This window comes from Malaclemys terrapin, chromosome 1 (genome assembly GCF_027887155.1).
Source record: "Malaclemys terrapin pileata isolate rMalTer1 chromosome 1, rMalTer1.hap1, whole genome shotgun sequence".
NCBI lineage: Eukaryota > Metazoa > Chordata > Testudines > Emydidae > Malaclemys > Malaclemys terrapin.
The window spans coordinates 30,824,814-30,845,458 of record NC_071505.1 but is presented as its reverse complement, the minus strand read 5'-3'; the positions used below and the strand labels follow the sequence as shown (position 1 = coordinate 30,845,458).

The 20,645-nt window shown below is 47.4% G+C and overlaps 1 protein-coding gene across 9 annotated transcripts in view; it reads left to right on the top strand.

Moving 5' to 3' along the window:
* Positions 1–588: 588 nt before the first annotated feature.
* The window catches only part of CELSR1 (cadherin EGF LAG seven-pass G-type receptor 1), a 319,999-nt gene continuing 299,942 nt past the window's right edge, over positions 589–20,645 (top strand). For 7 of the 9 annotated variants that reach the window (XR_008443926.1, XR_008443927.1, XR_008443925.1 and 4 more), the window contains exon 1: positions 590–7,940. Coding sequence is in view for 4 of the 9 variants with exons in the window: in XM_054019353.1 (XP_053875328.1) it covers positions 4,196–7,940 (3,745 nt within the window). In the remaining 5 variants the exon portion in view is untranslated. Of the gene's footprint in view, positions 7,941–20,645 lie in introns of all 9 variants that reach the window. The other 2 variants (XR_008443929.1, XM_054019397.1) reach the window with 1 other exon arrangement.

The following is a 20,645-nucleotide window of genomic DNA, read 5'->3' as shown; positions in this document are numbered from 1 at the left end:
AAATAGGGAGTCCCCAGAAGAGCCCTGCAGCAGGTCCAGGATCCCACAGGACCCATTACCATAAAAACAGGATTAAAAATAGTCCCATGCAGGGCTCTGGTAACCCTACTTCCTAGAGCTGGGTCCTAAATTCAATAGTCACTCCTAGACTTTACCTGGCTGGAGTCCTGGCTCTGACTTCCTCCTACCTTAGCAGGCTATTCCTAAGTCCTTCTAGCTAGGGCAACTCTCCTCATCTCAGGGGCTTTCCTGCAAGAGCCTTACCCTTATCATTGCCATAGCCTCCTGGATTCCCCCCTCTGCAGCTTCATGTTGCCCTTTATAGGGGAATCAGCTGCCCTCCATCAGGCCCCTGTTAATGACACAAGTGGGGTGGAGCAGTCCCTTCAGTAATTGGGGTTGGTTGGGCCCAGCCTCGGTCCCTTAAGGGGCAAGCCACCCTGAATCAGTTACCCTTAAGTTACTGATAATATCTCAAATAAATGTTGAGCTTCTAAATAGTTCATATTTTTATAAATATCTCATTTTCCCCTAAATTACTGACATGTCCTTTTAATCTTAACTCAATTTTACCTTAGCTTTATGCCTGAGAATTAGAACAAGTTCCTAATTCAGAGGGTTACTATGGATAAATTTATACAGCATCTATTTATCTTAAACATTTGCAATGCATTTATTATATCATACTAAGAAAGTGATACTCTTGCATGCAACATTAGGTGGAGCTAGACCTACTAGCTAAATAGTAAATGGACAATGTGACAACGTATACGGTGTGATACTATCTTCTTTTCTGATTCCTGTCTGTCAGCTCAACAGTGATGATGGGGCTGAATGAAATCTTTCCGCCACTTTCTGTTTTGTCCTAGCTTCATGGCTTTGTTCATCTTTAAAAAAAAATTGTTCTCTGTCATTCTTTACAGTGTCTATTCAATGCATCCTTGCTCTTCTACTGCTAGTTCCTTCCACGCTGGCGTGTATTGCCATGTATGGAACCTTTTCTAGGTCCATTCTTGACAGATGTCCAAACCATTGCAGTCATTTTTCTTGAATCTTCTGTAACAGGGTTATTTCTTATCCTAGCAAGGGTAGTTTGTAGTGACTGCTAGTGAAAGGGCACATCTGTCCCTGCAAGTGCACCAAGTTTCGTACAGCAAAGATTGCAAATAACTTACAAACTAAGTATAACATTGGCAGAAACAGTATTGCAGCAAGCTAGTGGATAACTTAGAAAGGTGTTGCAGAATGATTATGATACACTGGTCAACTACAAAACCAAGGAGTTGTGGTCTAACACTTGGCAAATATTGGACAATAGAAACCAATTATATTAGCATCTAACTGACCAACAAATATATCGCATTTTCTTTATGTACCTGTGCATGTTTATTAAAATCCATTTGTTCAGAACATATCCTGTTTTCTAGATTATCTGCTTATTCTCTTAGGGCCTGGATTCTTATTTACAATAAAAGATACTTTACATCTTTTTGGGAGTAAATTATGTTTAGGGTGTTCTGGAGCTTTATTTTATTCTTCGTCTGAAGATGGCACCTCCAGGGACATAATGCTCTTTACCATCCAACTGTGACATTGGTTCAGAACTGCTTTAGATGAAAGCATACCCTCGGGGCGGCGGGTGAACCCCCCATTCGGGGAGGCTAACCCACCCAGGGGCGGCTCTATGTTTTTTGCCACCCCAAGTACGGCAGTCAGGTGGCCTTCGGCGGCATGCCTGTGGGCGGTCCGCTGGTCACGCGGATTCGGCGGCATTTCTGCGGGTGATCTGTTGGTCCCACACCCTCGGCGTACCCGCCGCCGAAGCCGCAGGACCAGTGGGCCTCCCGCAGGCATGCCACCGAAGGCTGCCTGAATGCCGCCCTCATGGCGATCGGCATGCTGCCCTCCACGTGCTTGCTGCGCTGGTGCCTGGAGCCGCCCTTGAACCCACCAGCCCTGCCCCTTCTGCCCACAGCACCCCCACACAGTGGGAACCCTGAGGCCTCCTCCCCCAGTGGCCAGAGGAGCCCTACCCCAGCCACCCCAAGTCACTGGCTGTGTTGAGCCACAGGCCAGCCCTAGCGCTGGGCCAAGCCACTGGCCTGAGCACTGGCCGCTGGCAGGCCTGAGCCCCAGGCTGCTGGCTGGAGCTGAGCCCCTGCAGGCTTCAGGGGAGGAGAGGCAGGGCCTCAGGGTAGAACATGGGTAGAGCCATGACCTGGGGTAGGGGAGGCTTAGCCTGCCCTGCCCTTTGATACCCACCACCCATGCATACCATTTACTGATCACCCAACCCATATCCTGTAGAATGGAGTTTTTCTAGCTGTTAGGGGGAGCACTAGGAGAAGTTTAGCTCCAGTCACTCCAGCAGCAAAGGGATTGTTTTGTCCATCACTACCTACAACCCCTACAGGGTGTAGCAAGATGTCCCAGTGCAGCCCAGCCCAGCCCATATGAAGGGCAGTGTGGTCACAACTGTTAGATGGACAGTGATGGACAACCCCCATCATTACAGCTGTCTCCTGCACAATAGGCTAGGTGGGGAAGGTCTCCCAAACAAAAAGATGAAGGAGAAGGGAACACTGATTTGGAAGTAACATTCCCCCCCACAGGCCACAGCACACAAAAAGTAAATGTTTTAGTATTCACAGATGCCATAGATAGGGGGAACGGGTCAATGCAGGCACACTAATGCCCTTACGATTGACAGGAATGGGGAGCAAACTCCAAGCTGCACAGCTCTGAGAACAGGCCTTCTCACTCTTTTGCTTGTGTTCTCAGATTGGGGTCTGCACGAAAAAGCACCCAGCTTCCTGCAAACAAAAAACACCAAAGCAAGGTATGTTGCTTATGGGCATGCTGCATGGAAGCAGTTGTAGTGCATGTGATGGCAACTGGAGTTCAGCTGGAAGGCAGGTGAGGCTGCGGTTGCCCTCATAGCTCCATGCTCTGAGGGAGCTGCGCCTGGCTTCTGGAGACTAGGAGCCAGCACGTGCACAGCCAATGTCAGTAGGTCTCTTCTGCAGGTCAGCGTTCTGCACAGGGGGCATGCCAACAGCCCGGCTCTCTCTCTGATCTCTGTACTTGTGCCCCGGGGCCAGCAGAGAGCTCTGCACCCCCGCAAGCAGCAGAAGAGTCAGCGAGTCATCCAGCCCCACCGGCTACTCTCTCCCAGGCTCATTATATCTTTTGCACCCGCTCCGGCCACGCCTCCGCCCTTCAGGTTGCAGCTGCACTGAATGCAAAGGGAGGAAACTCCGCCCCGGGCACTGGTTGCAGCCTTCTCTCCCCCGAGCCAGCTTTAGAGACCTGTGGTCTCCATAGAGATAGTAACACCCTGCACCTTTCAGTCGCTCTCCGGGAACAATACATGGGGGGAAAGGGAGTGAGAAAGGCAGAGAGAAGCAACAGCAGGAAATCGCTGCGAGCTGATCTCTGGACAACTTCCCCGGGATTTTAAACGCACACGCTGCTGCTGCCGGACACAAGCAAACTTCGCCTGGCGACACTGCCGGATGTCACTCCGCGGCCACCCCAGATCGATAGCCTTTTATTAACGCCACCAAAGCTTCTCGGAGCCGCTGCCCAGGACGGACACCCGCTGCCCGTGCGGAGGCGCCCCGGCCGCAAGAGCCAGAGGAGTAGCTGGAAAGGGGAAGCCCCGCTCGGGAGAAGGAGCGGGCTGAAGGGGATGCGTTTGCAAGGGATCGTGCCTGTTGGAGAGGGAGGCGAGCGCTGATCCCAGAGTCGCCGCCGCGAGGATTTACACCGGCCCCTGCTCGATTCAGTTTCTGGAGGGCAGCGTGCGCTGCCGAGGCGGGTCCCGCTGGCGGGGAGCGGGTCCCCGGGAGCTGCGGGCGGGGAGAGGCTGCCAGGCAGCAGGCGTGCGATTGTTTTTAGAGCAGCAGGTTTATGCTAATCACCCTGCCGGGAGCAGCAGTGGGAGGAGGAGAGGAGCCATTTTGAACTCACTTTAAACTTTAAGGTGGAAAAGTTGCAATTCTCCAGTCGGGTCCCGAGCGATGTTCCCTGCCGCGGGGTTCTGAGGGAGCGGCCCCGCCTGGCAGAGGAGGACAAGGCCAGGGTCCCCCGGCCCCGCTGCTCATGGCTGAGGGCGGATGAGCCGCCCAGGGGGGTGGATGGATTTTGCAGGAGCCCTTTGGCTGGGATCGCTGCTGCCGCCTAAGACTCGGAGATGCTGCCGGTGCCCGCCGCCGCCTGGCTCTCGTGGCTGGCTCTGCTCATCCGGCTGGTGCCCGTGGGGGGCTGGGAGCTGCACCTCTCCTGTGGCGCCGGGCGCGCCGGGGACCTGCTGCTGGATGTCTCCCTGGGGCCCGGCTGGCTGTACAGCTTGGACGAGGCGCTGACGGCCCGCCGCGTGCGGGAGGCGGTGGAGGTGACGGCCGCGGGGCAGCTGAGGCGCAGCGGGGCGGCCGGCGGGGGCTGCCCGGCGAGCCCCTCGGGCTGCGGGCGGCTGGAGCGCAACCCGCTGCCTCTCCACGTGCGCATCGCCGCCCAGCGCTCCGGGGCGCTGCTCTTGCTCCGCCTGGCCGTCTACGTGCACAGCCCGGGCTGCCCCCGCCGGCACCGGGGGGCAGGCAGCAGGGGCCAGGCGCGGCCCCGGCTCGCCGCCCGGCTCTCCCCGGGGCAGCTCCCAGCCCCGCTCTGCTTCCCCGCAGCCAGCCGGCACCTGCCCCCAGGGCCCGCCGGGGACCTGCGCTCTGCCCTCACGGCCCTGACCAGCTTCCCTGCCTGCAGGTGCCCGGACCACCTCCCCCGGGGCTGCGGCGAGCAGGAGGCAGGGGGGAGGGCTCGGTGCTGCCTGGAGCCCGCCGGGGAGTCCCCTCTGCAGCTGGTCTGTGCCTTGAGGAGGATAGGGGGGGAGATCCTCCTTCAGCTGGGGCTGGAGCGCGCCCCGTCCGCCGGGGCAGAGGGTGAGGAGGAGGATGGGACTTGGGGGGAACGGGAGCCCGTGGGTGCGAGGGGAGAGCAGAGAGGAGCGGTGGGTGCAGGGCAGGGGGAAGCGCCTACCCTGCAGCTGGGGCCCCAGGGATTGTGGACAGAGGAGCGGGCCCGGAGCGGCTGGGATCCTTCTCTCCAGGGGGCTCGGAGGAGGAGAAGTGCGAACAGCCCTCCGCAATTCCAGCTGCCCAGCTACCAGGTCTCCATCCCCGAGAACGAGCCTGCGGGTACCCGGGTGATCGCCCTGCGGGCCCAGGACCCGGACGAGGGGGAGGCCGGCCGGCTGGTGTACTCCATGGAGGCGCTCTTCGACGAGCGTTCCAATGACTACTTCTCCATCGACCCAGAGACGGGCAGCGTGGTCACCACGCGCAGCCTGGACCGGGAGACCAAGGACACCCACGTGCTGAAGGTGACTGCAACTGACCAGGGTTCCCCCCGCCGCCGCTCAGCCACCACCTACTTGACTGTGACTGTGAGTGACACCAATGACCATGGGCCAGTGTTCGAGCAGCCTGTGTACCGGGAGACCATCCGGGAGAACCTGGAGGTGGGTTATGAGGTGTTGACTATCCGTGCCACGGATGGGGATGCCCCGGCCAACGCCAACATGCTTTATCGCCTGCTGGAGCCAGGTGCTGGGGATGGTGTCTTTGAGATCGACCCTCGCTCTGGAGTAGTGAGGACCCGAGCCCCTGTGGATCGTGAGGAGGTCTCTGAGTACCACTTGGTAGTAGAAGCCAATGACCAAGGAAAGGAACCAGGTCCCCGTAGTGCCACAGCTACAGTACACATCACTGTGGAGGATGAGAATGACAACTACCCACAGTTCAGTGAGAAGCGCTACTTGGTTCAGGTGCCAGAGGATGCCCCGGTGAACAGCCAAGTGCTGCAGGTGCAAGCGACTGACCGGGACAGGGGCAGCAATGCCCAGGTGCACTACAGCATTGTGAGTGGCAACCTCAAAGGCCAGTTCTATATCCACTCTTTCTCTGGTGCCATCGACCTGATCAATCCTTTGGACTATGAGACCATCCGTGAGTACACACTGAGAATCAAAGCCCAGGATGGGGGCAGGCCCCCTCTGATTAACTCTAGTGGGATGGTATCAGTGCAAGTGGTGGATGTGAATGACAATGCCCCTATTTTTGTCAGCACCCCCTTCCAGGCCACAGTGCTGGAGAACGTGCCATTGGGCTACTCTGTGCTGCACGTTCAGGCAGTGGATGCTGATTCTGGAGACAATGCCCGTCTGGAGTACGAACTTATAGACTTGTCCCCATCTCCTGGTGTGGTGTCCCCAGGTGGGGAGACTGGGTTTCCATTCCAGATCAATAACAGCACTGGATGGATTACAGTGTCGGCTGAGCTGGACCGAGAGACTGTGGAGAACTATCACTTTGGGGTAGAGGCTAGGGACCATGGAGTGCCTGTCATGACTTCTTCAGCTAGTGTGTCCATCACGGTCCTGGATGTCAATGATAACAACCCGACTTTCACTGAGAAGGTCTATCAGCTCAGGCTGAATGAGGATGCGGCAGTGGGCAGCAGTGTCTTGACTCTGATAGCAGTGGACAGGGACATTAACAGTGTAGTGACCTACCAGATCACCAGTGGCAACACTAGGAACCGCTTTGCCATCACCAGCCAGAGTGGGGGTGGGCTGATCACCCTGGCCTTGCCCCTGGATTACAAGCAGGAGAGGCAGTACGTGCTGACAGTTACTGCGTCAGATGGCACACTCTTTGATACTGTCCAGGTCTTCATCAATGTCACCGATGCCAACACACACCGCCCGGTCTTCCAGAGCTCCCATTACACAGTGAGCGTCAGTGAGGACAAGCCCATTGGCACCTCTATTGTGACCATCAGTGCCACCGATGAAGACACAGGGGAAAATGCCAGGATCACGTACATTTTGGAGGATAACATTCCTCAATTCCGCATTGACCTGGACACGGGCACTATCACAACCCTGATGGAACTAGACTACGAGGACCAAGCTTCTTACACATTGGCCATTACAGCTCGTGACAATGGGATCCCTCAGAAATCTGACACCACCTACGTGGAGATCCTCATCCTGGATGCCAACGACAATGCCCCCCGCTTCCTGCGTGACCGTTACCAGGGCTCGGTCTTTGAGGATGTGCCTCTCTCCACCAGCGTCCTTCAGCTGTCTGCCAACGACCGTGACTCAGGCCTCAATGGCCGCCTCCTTTACACCTTCCAGGGTGGTGATGATGGTGATGGAGACTTTTACATTGAGCCCACTTCTGGAGTGATACGTACGCTGCGCAAGCTGGATCGTGAGAACGTGGCTGTCTACAGCCTGCGGGCCTTTGCCATGGATAGAGGCAGCCCACCTCTCAAAGCCTCTGTAGATATCCAGGTCACTGTGCTGGACATCAATGATAACCCGCCTGTCTTTGAACAGGATGAGTTTGACATCTTTGTGGAGGAGAACAGCCCAGTGGGCTCCATCGTGGCACGGATCAGTGCGGCCGACCCAGACGAAGGGACCAATGCACAAATCATGTACCAGATTGTGGAGGGTAACATCCCTGAGGTTTTCCAGCTTGACCTGCTCAATGGTGACCTCACAGCCCTGATGGATCTGGATTATGAGAGCCGAACGGAATATGTGATTGTGGTGCAGGCCACCTCAGCCCCTCTTGTCAGCCGAGCCACCGTGCACATTCGCCTGTTGGATCAGAATGACAACCCACCTGTGCTGCAGGACTTCCAGATCCTCTTCAACAACTATGTGACCAACAAGTCTAACAGCTTCCCCTCTGGGGTGATTGGCAAGATCCCAGCCTATGACCCTGACGTGTCCGACAGACTGGCCTACACCTTTGTTCAGGGCAACGAGTTGAACTTGCTACTCTTGGACTCTGCCACTGGGGAACTCAAACTCAGTCGAGATCTGGACAACAACAGACCCCTGGAGGCTCTCATGAAAGTGTCAGTCTCAGGTAAGAAAACTTGGCAGGGGATAATAATGTATGAGAACTTTGTTTATTAGACCAACATACTGGTACAGGCAGCAAGAACTTTTAATTTCCTGGGGCAGTGGCTTATTTGTGAAATTTCTGGAGAGGAGCCACAAAAATGTATCAAAGCTATGAGCTGTGGACTGAAGTGAATAGTATGTTGAGATGTATTTAGCCAGTGATATTTTGAATCACGGAGAAAAACATATAGAGGTTGAGGGCAAAATATATTCCTTGGGCATAGTTAGCTATTTAGGCTAAAATTTTCAGATGTGGATGCATAGAGTTAATAAGTGACCTGATTTTTAAAGATGCTAAGAATGCACAGCTCTCATTGATTGACTTACATTTAATGTTTAGACTTACTTCTATGATTTGTTATACATAAGAACAGTAAAAAGTAAAATTAGCGGGTGCACTGTACATAAGAGTTGGGGGTTTCCCCTTTTTTTTTTTTTAACACCAAGGTAAAACAGATTTGATTATTTCCTTTTGAATGTTGGGAAAGTTGGCTGGTAAATCTCCTTTAGATTTTGGGTCAAAGTTTCTACTAGTGTAACATGGGCAAAACTCCATTGAAGTTGGTGGAGCGTCACCCATTTGCATCAGCAACCAAAATTTTTGCCTTTTGTTTACATCCTTAGAAAATGACTCCTGAAAAAACAGTCAGTTACAGCTGTCTAACACAGTTAATTTCAGTGGTGTTGCTTTGGTGTAACTGAGGATGTTTGTTGGCACATAGTGTCACCAAAATAAGCATTGAAAAATTTCTTTTTTGTCTTTGAGGCTTACCTAATCTAGTATGTAGTCACAGTAATTTATTTATTGTGTTAGTAGGTACAGTGGCTTTAAATTATACAGTGAATTGACATATGAATGCAAGTCCTAAATTGTTACTGTTTTGTTTTACAATACAGTATTTTAAATAACTTGTGAGACAATCCCCATACAAAAGAACTGCATTTTCTCCTCAGTTTCTTGTTTATTATGGAATTACAGTTTGTAATTATGGTACATACAGTGTATTAATAATGCAATGACTAATCTCCTCCCCAAATTCCACTATGCTGTCTTTATCATGGGCCTGATCCTGCACAACTCCCGTTGACTTCAAAGGCCCATCATGAGCAACATTTTCCCTGCAGCCTAACACAAATATTTGTATTCTTTTATGTGAAGTAGGATATGTAAGTACTAAGTGTGTGTAATGATATCTTTTCTTAACACAAATCATTCAGATATCTAAATATGGCACAATCCTGGCAACACTTGCTACTGTTAGTAGCGTCACTAAGATAAGTGGGCCTCATGGTAGAGAGCACTATGCTCTGTCATGTTTGCAGGATCAGGGTCTTTGTTTGCTGCAGGGTAAAGGAAAGTGGTGTTAACTCCAGTCACTGGAGTTATTAGTGTGTGTCATCTGGCAATGGGTTCATATTTCATGCAAAATGCTAGAAGGGAACTATTGTGGTAAAATTAGCTCATAACTGTTATTTCCACATTCTTTGAAAGCTTACAGAGAAACAGGCAATTGGCTTGTAAGTTTGAAATAAGGCATATATGTGATTTACATGGTCATAATCAGCCTGAACCAGCTGACAGAAAGCAGTAGCTTCTTATCTAACAGCAGGAGATAAAGAATTGGACAAAAAGCAAGAAGGCTGGAAAGGTGATTAAAATGGGCTAGATTTGGAGAGCATATGGGATAGAAGTAGAAGATGATAGCATTCCTTTCTCATCCTAATAATGTCTTCATCCATTTATGCAGATTTCAGTGGGTGAAATGTATATAAAAATATGGAAATGAAGACATGAATGCTTAGAGCACAGTTAAACTGCTGTTTTATGAGGTCTCATGTAATACAGCTATGATGAGTAATGCATTGTTATTACATTTTTGTGAGAATGTGAGCACTGAAACGCCTCTGTAATATTCAAAACTGGTTATCCCTATCACAGCTGCACCCCCCTGGGGATATTTGAAAGAGGCGTTTTTGTCAGTTAGCATTCTTAAGTAATTTTGGCAGGCATCAAAGTCAGTTTGATACTGTTTTTGAAAAGTTTTCTGTGTGTGGGAAAAGATTGCTACATAGAGGTATTTAAGAGGGCAGAGGTCTTCAGAGCTTGTGATTCCATTTAGGAAACTCTCACCTCTCCACTTTCTCCAGTTTTCTTTAACAAGTGAAATGGAGAGATGAACAGCCTTGGAGTGAAATATTCAATGTTGTTATCTGTAGTTAACTGAAGAATGTGTCTGTTGGGTGGTCATTAACCTACCTATCAGCCCAGGCAAGCAATCCTGATGCAGGCAAAAGTTCTGTCAGAGTCTGTGGGAGTTTGAGATGTATATGGACTCTTATGGGGCATACAAAATGCTGTTGCTGCTGTGCAATCATGTTTTCACCTACTGACATGGGCTACATCTGAGGTTTGCTGTGAAGGCACTGTGGATAAGTGTGGGTGTAAATAAAAAATTAAGTTGATCAGATGTGATAGGTCTTAAACAAATGAGATGAGACATACTGTACCAGGGCTAGCCAAACTTACTGACCCTCCGAGTCACATATGAATTTTGAGAGCCGGGGTGCCTGTCAGGGCTCAGGGCTTCAGCCCCACTCCCGCTAAAGCCCCGAGCCTGGCCAGGTGCACCCCATGGGACTGAAGCCCCTACCCCACTACCCCGCTGCAAGGCAGAGGTCCCGAGCTCCCCCCACTCCAGTCTGGTAGGTGGAGAATGGGGAGGGGTGGAGGAGGCTCTGTGAGCCGCACTTTAACTGTAAAAGCCGCATGCAGCTCGCGAGCCAGGGTTTGGCCACCCCTGTACTATACAATTACATTAACTTGGGACTTTGACATTTGGATAAAACAGCATTCTTTTATTTGATCTGTAATTGACTTTTCAAAATGCATGTTTTTATTTGGCAAACAAAAGTCCAAAGTTGTTGTTAAAAAATCTCTGGAAAAACAGGAAATAGAATTATAGATGTAGTGAAATTTGAAAATGAGAGACCCACTTCATTTAAAAACATAGTCACCTTCAACAGCATGGATAGCTGCAGAAGCCATACTGAGGCTACGTCTACACTACTGCGATAAGTCGACCTATGCTATGCAACTCCAGCAACGTGAATAATGTAGGTGGAGTCTATGTACCTTAGGTCGAGTTACCGCAGGGTCTACACCACAGGGGGTCGACGGGAGAAAATCTCCTGGCGACTTACCTTACTCTTCTCGTTGGGGGTAGAGTACAGGGGTCGACTGGAGAGCGACCTGCTGTCGATTTGGCGGGTCTTTACTAGACCTGCTAAATTGACTGCCGGTGGATCGATCTCAGAGCGTCGATCCCCTCCGTAGTGTAGAGCTGCCCTGAGACTCTGGCCAGACAGTCCAGAAAGAGGGATTCCTCTGTGTGTGGATTTTCCTGTGCTGTGGCACTGTTTCTCCTGGCCCTAGATGCCTCTGAAAGCCCACAACAAAGTCTGGGATAGCTGCACAGAGAGGAAGCCTAGCAGCGGTGAGGTTGTGTGGATGACTGTTATTAATGTACATCTTTTCCTATGGCAACCAGCGGGGAATCTTCTTGAAAGGCAGAGGAAAATTAGTCTTTGAGCTGGTCCCCTCCATGCATGAAACTTCCCTTCATAGGGCATGGGCTAAGGGCAGGACAACCTGGATAGCAGTGGATCTCTGGGCCCCAGTTTATTCTGCAGGAAAATGGGGAGAAATCCTGTCCCAGCCCCCACTGCTGGAAAGTTTGCAAAGAAATCTCACAGTTGTCCTCTATTTTACACCTGCACTGGACTTTTCTACAGGAAGGGATGGTCTGGCCTTATATTTCCCTTGCCTGTGTGTGGGATCACAAGGTGTGAATTTTTGAATAGTTGGGATGAAATACTCACCCCACTGAAATTATTGGGAGTTTTACCATTGAGTTCAATGGGGTCAGGATTTCATGCTGGGGATCTAAAAGGTTTTGAATTTTAGAATCTGCAATTGCTTTAGTGTTGTTACAAATCATGAAACTAGTAAAATTATCAGGATTATGAACTGATGTTCTTTTTCTTCACCTATAACAACATGAGCAAAAATTAAAGGGACACCGTCAACTTGCAGTCTAGTCAGTCTGTGAAAATGAGTTAAAAGTAATTAGATATAAAGCATCTGCCCCTAATTTCCCCCTGCTAATTTTAACAGTTTATAGTACCATTTTCCTGTATTAAAAATTATATATATATATTTCCTCTTGTGCTGTGGGCAGCAGTCCTGGAACACTTTTTATAGTGGGGTGCTGAAAGCCAGCGAAACTGTAAAGCAGCGGTCCCCAAACTTTTTACTGCGCCACTCTTCAGAACTGGGACCTGGAGCAGGGCCATGTCTCCAGGAGTGGGGAGATGCAGACAGGGGCAAGGGGGCCGAAGCTGGGGCTGGCAGCTGGGACCCTATGTAAAATCTCACCCCCATCCCAAACCCTTAGTTCCCATGCCTATGGCTGTGGGAAGGAAAACAAAAAACAAACAGGAGTGGAAAACTGATTCTGGCCCCAAGCTTGCATAGGGATCCACTTGTCAGTTGAATGGGACTTTAAGTGCCCGATCCCACAAACACTTGTGTGCACATTTAACTTTACTATCATGAGTATTCCCATTGATCTCAGTGGGACAACTTGCATCAGTAATGTTCAGTATATGTACCTGGTCAGAGCGTAAATGAATACACAGGTAAAATAATGAAAATAACTGTACATCAATGTGGTCAAATGCACAAAATAAACACATGGAATAAAATAATTTTTTTCTCTAATTTCTCTCTCATAATCTTAAATATTATTTGTAGAAAAAGTAGTTTAAAAGAAAACCTCTTTCAGACAGAAGTGTGATTTATTTATTTATGTCCCCATTTGCTGGTGCCCCTTTAATCAAATCTCTTTTTCCAGATTGCAGTAGAGCTTTTTGGAGGTATTTTTCGAAGGAGACTTTTAGTTCTTGGTTTTGTATCTAAAGTGCTTTAAAACCAAATCATATTATTTTATTTTTTCAACCCACTGTCCCCAGAACACATAACTTTAGATTCTGAATTCTGGGGACACGTCAGCTTGAAACTGCCAAAATGTATTAATATCAGATTGTGAGACAATGTCCTCAAAATATATTTTTAAAAGACAAAAGAACATTGCAGTATGTAACTTATCTTTTAATAGTTTAAATATTTCAAAATTTAAGCATGCTGCTAACTCCAGTTGCAGAGATCTAAAGGTATGAAGATTGAATATTTTTACCAAAAGCATTCAATCGATTAGGGGTCTGGAGCACATGACTTATGAGGAGAGGCTGAGAGAACTGGGATTGTTTAGTCTCCAGAAGAGAAGAATGAGGGGGGATTTGATAGCAGCCTTCAACTACCTGAAGGGGGGTTCCAAAGAGGATGGAGCTCGGCTGTTCTCAGTGGTGGCAGATGACAGAACAAGGAGCAATGGTCTCAAGTTGCAGTGGGGGAGGTCCAGGTTGGATATCAGGAAAAACTATTTCACTAGGAGGGTGGTGAAACACTGGAATGCGTTACCTAGGGAGGTGGTGGAGTCTCCTTCCTTGGAGGTTTTTAAGGCCCGGCTTGACAAAGCCCTGGCTGGGATGATTTAGCTGGGAATTGGTCCTGCTTTGAGCAGGGGGTTGGACTAGATGACCTCTTGAGGTCCCTTCCAACTCTGATATTCTATGATTCTATGATTCTATGATTTAAGCTTTCAGGTGTGACAGGAAACATGGAAACTGAATAAAAATAACAAGGTTTGTGGGCCTTTCAGCTGCTTGTTCTGATAAACTTTTCTACTCGTTGGTGTTAGATGAGTTTAAGTTTGATAAATGTTATTTAAAACTGTTTCCCTAGTAAACCTGTGATTCTTCTTCTGGAAAAAAACAGGACTATAGGAAAAAATAGAGAACCCTAAGTAAAAAAATTAAATGCCAGCAGTCATTTTGCACCAGTTGATTTTTTTTCATTATCATTCATTGGATTATTTCTAATCTGTTCTGATCATCACTCTCTGTGAAATTATTTCCATTTGATTTTTTTGGTGGTTATTGGTGCTGCCATTTGGTCACATTAGTAGAAACAAAATCATCTTTTGGGAAAATGAGAGAAACTTTCTGAGAGGTCACAGAAAATGGAAAGCAAAGATGGCTGAAACAAAAATTAATTTGTAAATTAGAGGGAGTATTATAGGACTTTTTCTTTTGCAAAATTCCATTTTTAATCCTTCTCAAAACTTGAGGTTGAAGTTTAGGGTCAAACTTTCAAAAACACTTAAGACAGGAGCCAAAGTCCTATTTTCAAAAGTAATTTAGAAGCCTAATTTCCAAAGGCTTTCAATGAGAGTTAGACTCCCGTGTGCCTAAGCCACTTTTGAAAATGGGGCTTTGACTCTTAAATTGCATAGGTACTTTTACCAGCAGTGAATAATTTGTTGTAAATTGTTTTCCATTAGGTGCTTGGTATCATGGTGATAAGTGTTCTAAAAAGACCTAGATGGAGATAACTATGAATTATTTCCTATGTACCTCAGTTCATTGTCAATGTAGCTAAGACCCTGATCCTGCAATTTACAGTTGTGCCTTTGTGGAATCCACCTTGGTTATCGGGTCTCTGGCAGGACCAGTTGTCTGCCTGTCCAATGCAAATTGCAGGATTGGAACCTAAAATTCTATTTTTCAATTTTGAAGGCAAATACCTAAATTCAGTACATATGTTTCTTAATATACTGTGCATTTAATTTACTACTAATATTGCACATCACCTACACTTCAATTGTAAATGAGTTTTGTTATAATTAAGGCTACGTTTTAGTCACGGGTATTTTTAATAAGAGTCATGGACAGGTCACGGGCAGTAAAAAAAAAATTGACGGCCTTGGCCTGTCCATGAATTTTACTATATACCTCTAACTAAAACTTGGGCCAGGGCACTGTGGGTGCTGGGGGTGGTGTGTGGCCCGAAACCCCTGCTAGTGCTGGGGGGGAGATGGGCGGCGGCTCCCGACCTGGGACCCCTGCTGGTGCTGGGGAGGGGGGAGAGTTGGCAGGGCTGGCAGGCTCCCTTCCTGGCTCCGACCGGCGTGTCCCTGCAGCTCATAGGGGTGGGGCGGCCAGGGGAGCTCTGCACAGTGCTCCCGCCACAGGTGCCGGATCTGCAGCTCCCATTGGTGAGGAACTGCAACCAATGGGCGCTGCAGGGGTGGCACGCGCGGGCAGCGCGCGGAACCCCGTGGCCACTCTGACTAGGAGCTGCAGGGATGAGCTGGGGAGCCCCCCTCAGGTAAGTGCCGCCCTGTACCCCAACCCCGTGCCCCAGCCCTGAGCCCCCTCCCACACACCCAAACTGTTGCTGGCCTAGGGGCTGCCCGGCTCAGGCAGTCCCTGAGCCAGCACCAGCTGCTGCAGAAGTCAGAGATCACAGAAAGTCACGGAATCCATGACTTCCTTGACCTCCGTGACAGACACTCAGCCTTAATTATAATTATGATGAAATGTAGAAGTAAGGAACTTGAATATGGTTTTCTTTACCATTGTCTTTATAGCAGATAAGAGCAATTAAATTATCAAGTTGTTGTTATTGCTGGCATTTTATAGTTATGTTTAAAGAAGGCAGTGCTCAAAGTTTGTTTTCAATTATGTGCTTTCAATAAACCACTAAGTATGTGAGCTAACAATATTTCCTTTTATGTTCTTCTGACCATACGTTAGATATTAAAGTGGGATTTAATGAAGTCACTATAACACCAAAAAACCCAAATTAAGATAAGACTCATGTAATGGTGCAATAAATGTTTATTATTCTAACTCCGTGATCGTCAAGGGATAATTTTCATTATTGTAGTTAAAAAGTCATTATGCCAATGTTACCCCATTACCAGTTTAGTCATTTTCTATACAAATAGAACAGAAGGTTGTGCACCTTGTTTTGTATTATTTGTCTATTTTAGAGCTGCAGTTTCCTCATGGACAGAGGGCAGATACTACAGTGATAAGTTCTCTATAAACACCTATGATATTTTTAGCAGGGTTTGAGGTTAAAAGAACAAAAGGCATGGAAATACAACAGGAGGGGTTGGGGGAAAACTTTGCAAGGTCATTTTGGGTTTGCAAAGAATGAATGATCTGACCCCAAGTGATGAGGTCCAGTGTTTCATTGCTTTATGGAAGTGTAGACTGTGTACATCTTTGGGGTTTTGCATTTTATTATATGGCTGATTTTGCTTTATTAGGTTCATGAAGAATTGTGCCAGTGACTTCAGTGATCTGGGATCAGGCCCTATAGAGATGCTGAGGGCTTGGGTTTTTCTTCTTCTTGTTGTTGTTTCAGCTATGCAGAGTAACCAGTTCCTTTATGAGTGATGTTTCTGCCTTTTTGCAAGAACTTGCTTTCATTTCAATCATTCATAAAGTTACTGGTAGCTTGGGGAAAAGGTCTGGTTTCAGGCATCAACAAAGAAGGGATTAACACATGAACTGCTTGCTGCGGCCTCCCTGTAGCCACTAGGGAAGTAAATTCTATAAGTGTAGAACATCATTGGCCATGACATCCTTGCAGGTTATATACAATTACAAGATTACAGTGTATTTATGGATGGATGACCTTTAATGCTCCCCATTCCTATCATGATGCTTGGATAACGATGTACAGATACATCAGGTTTCTTACAAAATGATCATGTGGACGTAGAACCCACTGTGTAGTGGGAATAGCCTAAAACTGTAATTTAGAATTGGAACATTCCTGTTGATCTTGAAAAGCTCTGAAAGTGCAATAGCTGGCACGTCCCGTGGTAAAGTAATCTGAGAAACAGCAATAATCTGAAGACTGAAAAAGACTAGGGAGTAAGTTGTTATTGATCACGTTAGTCTGTGTTTGTCTATGAAAGACAGCTGCATGATTATAGTCCATAATTCTTACTTTTGGCTGTGTGTTAGAAGACAAAAAGAGCTGCAGGAAGTTTACGTTACTCAAATGATGAAGGAATCATCATCATTATTTATTTAAAATGTGGTAGCGTCCAAATGGCTTAATCAGGATCGGCTCTTCATTTTGCTGGGAAGTATACAAACAGGAAGTGATACAAATGGTCCCTGCCCCAAAGCACTACCTGACTGCATAATGACAGAAGACACTCTGTGGGGCTATGATCTGTCCCTCCCTGTGACGGGTTGAACCCCCCATCTGGGATGCCACCTGGTGTGCTGTGGTCTCACTGGTTCCGCCCATTCCACCAGGGTTGTCTTACCCTGTTCCACTGTGCCAGACCCTCAAGCCTTCTCCAGCACACACACACAGGTAGGGGCACCACTCTAATTCTCCTCCCCTCCCAGGCTTGCGGCGCCAAACAGCTGATTGGCGCCGCAAGTCTGGGAGGTGGGAGAAGTGGAGCAGCCGCTGCGCTGGGAGAGGGAGTCTGAGCCACACGTGTCAGAGGTTGTGGGTGCTCCACCATTCCTGAAAATCAGACCCAAGCCAATTCAACTTGGGGACCCAGAAACTGTAGCACCCAAAATTAGAGAACAATTTTGAAAACTTTGGTCTAAGTCAGGAACACCCAAGCAAAGAACATCAGACTTTAAGGTCCCAGTATTCTATTGGCTAGACACCTAGGTATGATGACAACAAGGAGTCTGGTGGCACCTTAAAGACTAACAGATTTATTTGGGCATAAGCTTTCGTGAGTAAAAACCTCACTTCTTCGGATGCATAGAGTGAAAGTTACAGATGCAGGCATTATATACAGACACATGGAGAGCAGGGAGTTACTTCACAAGTGGAGAACCAGTGTTGACAGGGCCAATTCAATCAGGGTGGATGTAGTCCACTCCCAATAATAGATGAGGAGGTGTCAATTCCAGGAGAGGAAAAGCTGCTTCTGTAGTGAGCCAGCCACTCCCAGTCCCTATTCAAGCCCAGATTAATGGTGTTGAATTTGCAAATGAATTTTAGTTCTGCTGTTTCTCTTTGAAGTCTGTTTCTGAAGTTTTTTTGTTCAATGATAGTGACTTTTAAATCTGTAATAGAATGACCAGGGAGATTGAAGTGTTCACTTACTGGCTTATGTATGTTACCATTCCTGATGTCCGATTTGTGTCCATTTATTCTTTTGCGGAGGGACTGTCCCGTTTGGCCAATGTACATGGCAGAGGGGCATTGCTGGCACATGATGGCATATCTGACATTAGAGGATGTGCAGGTGAATGAGCCCCTGATGGTGTGGCTGATGTGGTTGGGTCCTCTGATGCTGTTGCCAGAGTAGATATGGGGACAGAGTAGGCAACGAGGTTTGCTACAGGGATAGGTTCCTGGGTTGGTGTTTCTGTGGTGTGGTGTGTAGTTGCTGGTGAGTATTTGCTTCAGGTTGGGGGGTTGTCTGTAAGCGAGGACTGGCCTGCCTCCCAAGGTCTGTGAGAGTGAGGGATCATTTTCCAGGATAGGTTGTAGATCGTGGATAATGCGCTGGAGAGGTTTTAGCTGGGGGCTGTATGTGATGGCCAGTGGTGTTCTGTTATTGTCCTTGTTGGGCCTGTCCTGCAGTAAGTGATTTCTGGGTACCCGTCTTGCTCTGTCAATCTGTTTCCTCACTTCCCCAGGTGGGTATTGTAGTTTTACGAATGCATGATAAAGATCTTGTAGGTGTTACAAATAAATCTGTTAGTCTTTAAGGTGCCACCAGACTCCTTGTTGTTTTTGTAGATACAGACTAACACGGCTACCCCCTGATACTAGGTATGATGGTTCATATGTACTCATGAAATGTTGCAAACTTCATTCTTCAGAATATAGACTGACGTTTTGGGGAGGAGTGACTGGAAGAATAGTTGTCCCAAAGTATCTTTGGCTGCCACTCCCTGCCCTCCCGATCTACTTCCTTGGAGGGCAGGGGGCCACCAAGAGGTGGAGGGGATATTAACTGGTAGTCAGCACCAGAGGTGAAAGTAAGCCGGTCCGGTACAGCGTACTGGCAAGAGCCAGTATGCCGTGCTGGACTACACCGGCTTCCGTGGTGGGGATTCCACCGCCGGAGCTGCGGTGGGGATTTAAAGGGCCTGGAACTCCATGGCGGCCGGAGCCCAGGGCCCTTTAATTTGCCCCTGAGCCCCGGGGGCTCCCAGACACCTCTGCAGCTGGGAGCCCCAGGTTGATTTAAAGGCCCTGGTGCTCCCAGCCACAGCCGGTGCCCCAAGGCCTTTAAATCGTGAGAGGCCCCGCCTCTTCCGGTTGAGGCCCCGCCTCTTCCAGATGAGGCCACGCCCCCTCAGTACTCCGGTAGTACCGGGAAGTCCTGTAAGTTACTTTCACCCCTGGTCAGTACTGACCTACTTCTGGAATTCTCACAGAGTTAATTAAGAGGATAATTGTAGAAAGAGTGGCCCCTCCCTATCTATGGAGCACTGGTGGAGGGTATTCTGTGGGCTCAGGAGAAAGTGTGGAGTATGCAATATAACTAGTGCTTCCCTCTTCCCTTTCTCACCCAGATTCACTGCTGTTTGTTCCACTTCACTTGGGGAAGTCGAGGGGAGCACTTGGCCCTTATAAATGTTTGTATGTACCTTTAGTTTTTGTGTCTGTTGGCTCACAAGTGTAGAGTAGCAGATGAACTCTGGACCATACTATTCTTTAAAAAGTGAACATTTTATTTTATTTTATTTTTCTGGTGATCACAATTAATAAAAAAACATGCTAGTTTATAGCAGCGAGTTATCTGTCACTATGCCTAAGTTTTTTTTTGTTTTTTTTTTTTTACCTATCTGTAGCAGAGGTCCCTTTATCTCAATACAGCATTATATTGTCAGTATGTTTCCATGAAATATTTTGCTCTGCTAGCAGCAAATGTTTTCCTGCCTGTTGAAACAAAATATACCACTCCTATGAATTAAATGGAAGGAAACACATATTAAAGCAAAAAGGCAGCAATAGCTTTTTGCCAATTGAAATAGATCATACAAAATGGTGAGGTTAAAATTTCTCTATTCATCATAATCCTTTTGAAAAGTGTTACTGTAAAAAGTAACCAGCATTGAAGATATTTGTTTCTGTCTATATCTCTATGTATACATAATGTGTTATGTACATCTATTATTTTTGCAACAAACCTTTAACAAGAAATTTCTACAGCTACACTAATATGTCATTGACTGAGATGTACTAAACACAATATAATTGTATTTCTGAATCTCACTCCACAAAGTCAAAAGTTTATAACTAGGGCTGTCAAACAATTAAAAAAATTAATCGTGAGATTAAAAAAAGTGTGATTAATCGCAGTTTTAATCACACTGTTAATAGAATACCAATTTAAATTTATTATAAATATTTTTGGATATTTTTCTACATCTTCAAATATACTGATTTCAATTACAACACAATACAAAGTGTACAGTGTACACTTTCTATTATTTTTTATTACAAATATTTGCACTTTAAAAAAAAAAATAGTATTTTTCAATTTACCTCATACAAGCACTCTAATGTAGTTCAGAGTTACGGACAGCCTCCATTCCCGAGGTGTTCGTAACTCTGAGGTTCTACTGTATATGGCATATTACAGTTCTCTCACCTCCCCCAAATTAAAAAAAAATGCCATCCATGTAAATCTCTAAGAGATGAATAAAATATATGTAGTCACTCATTTTTAGATAAGAGAAATAGAGTGAA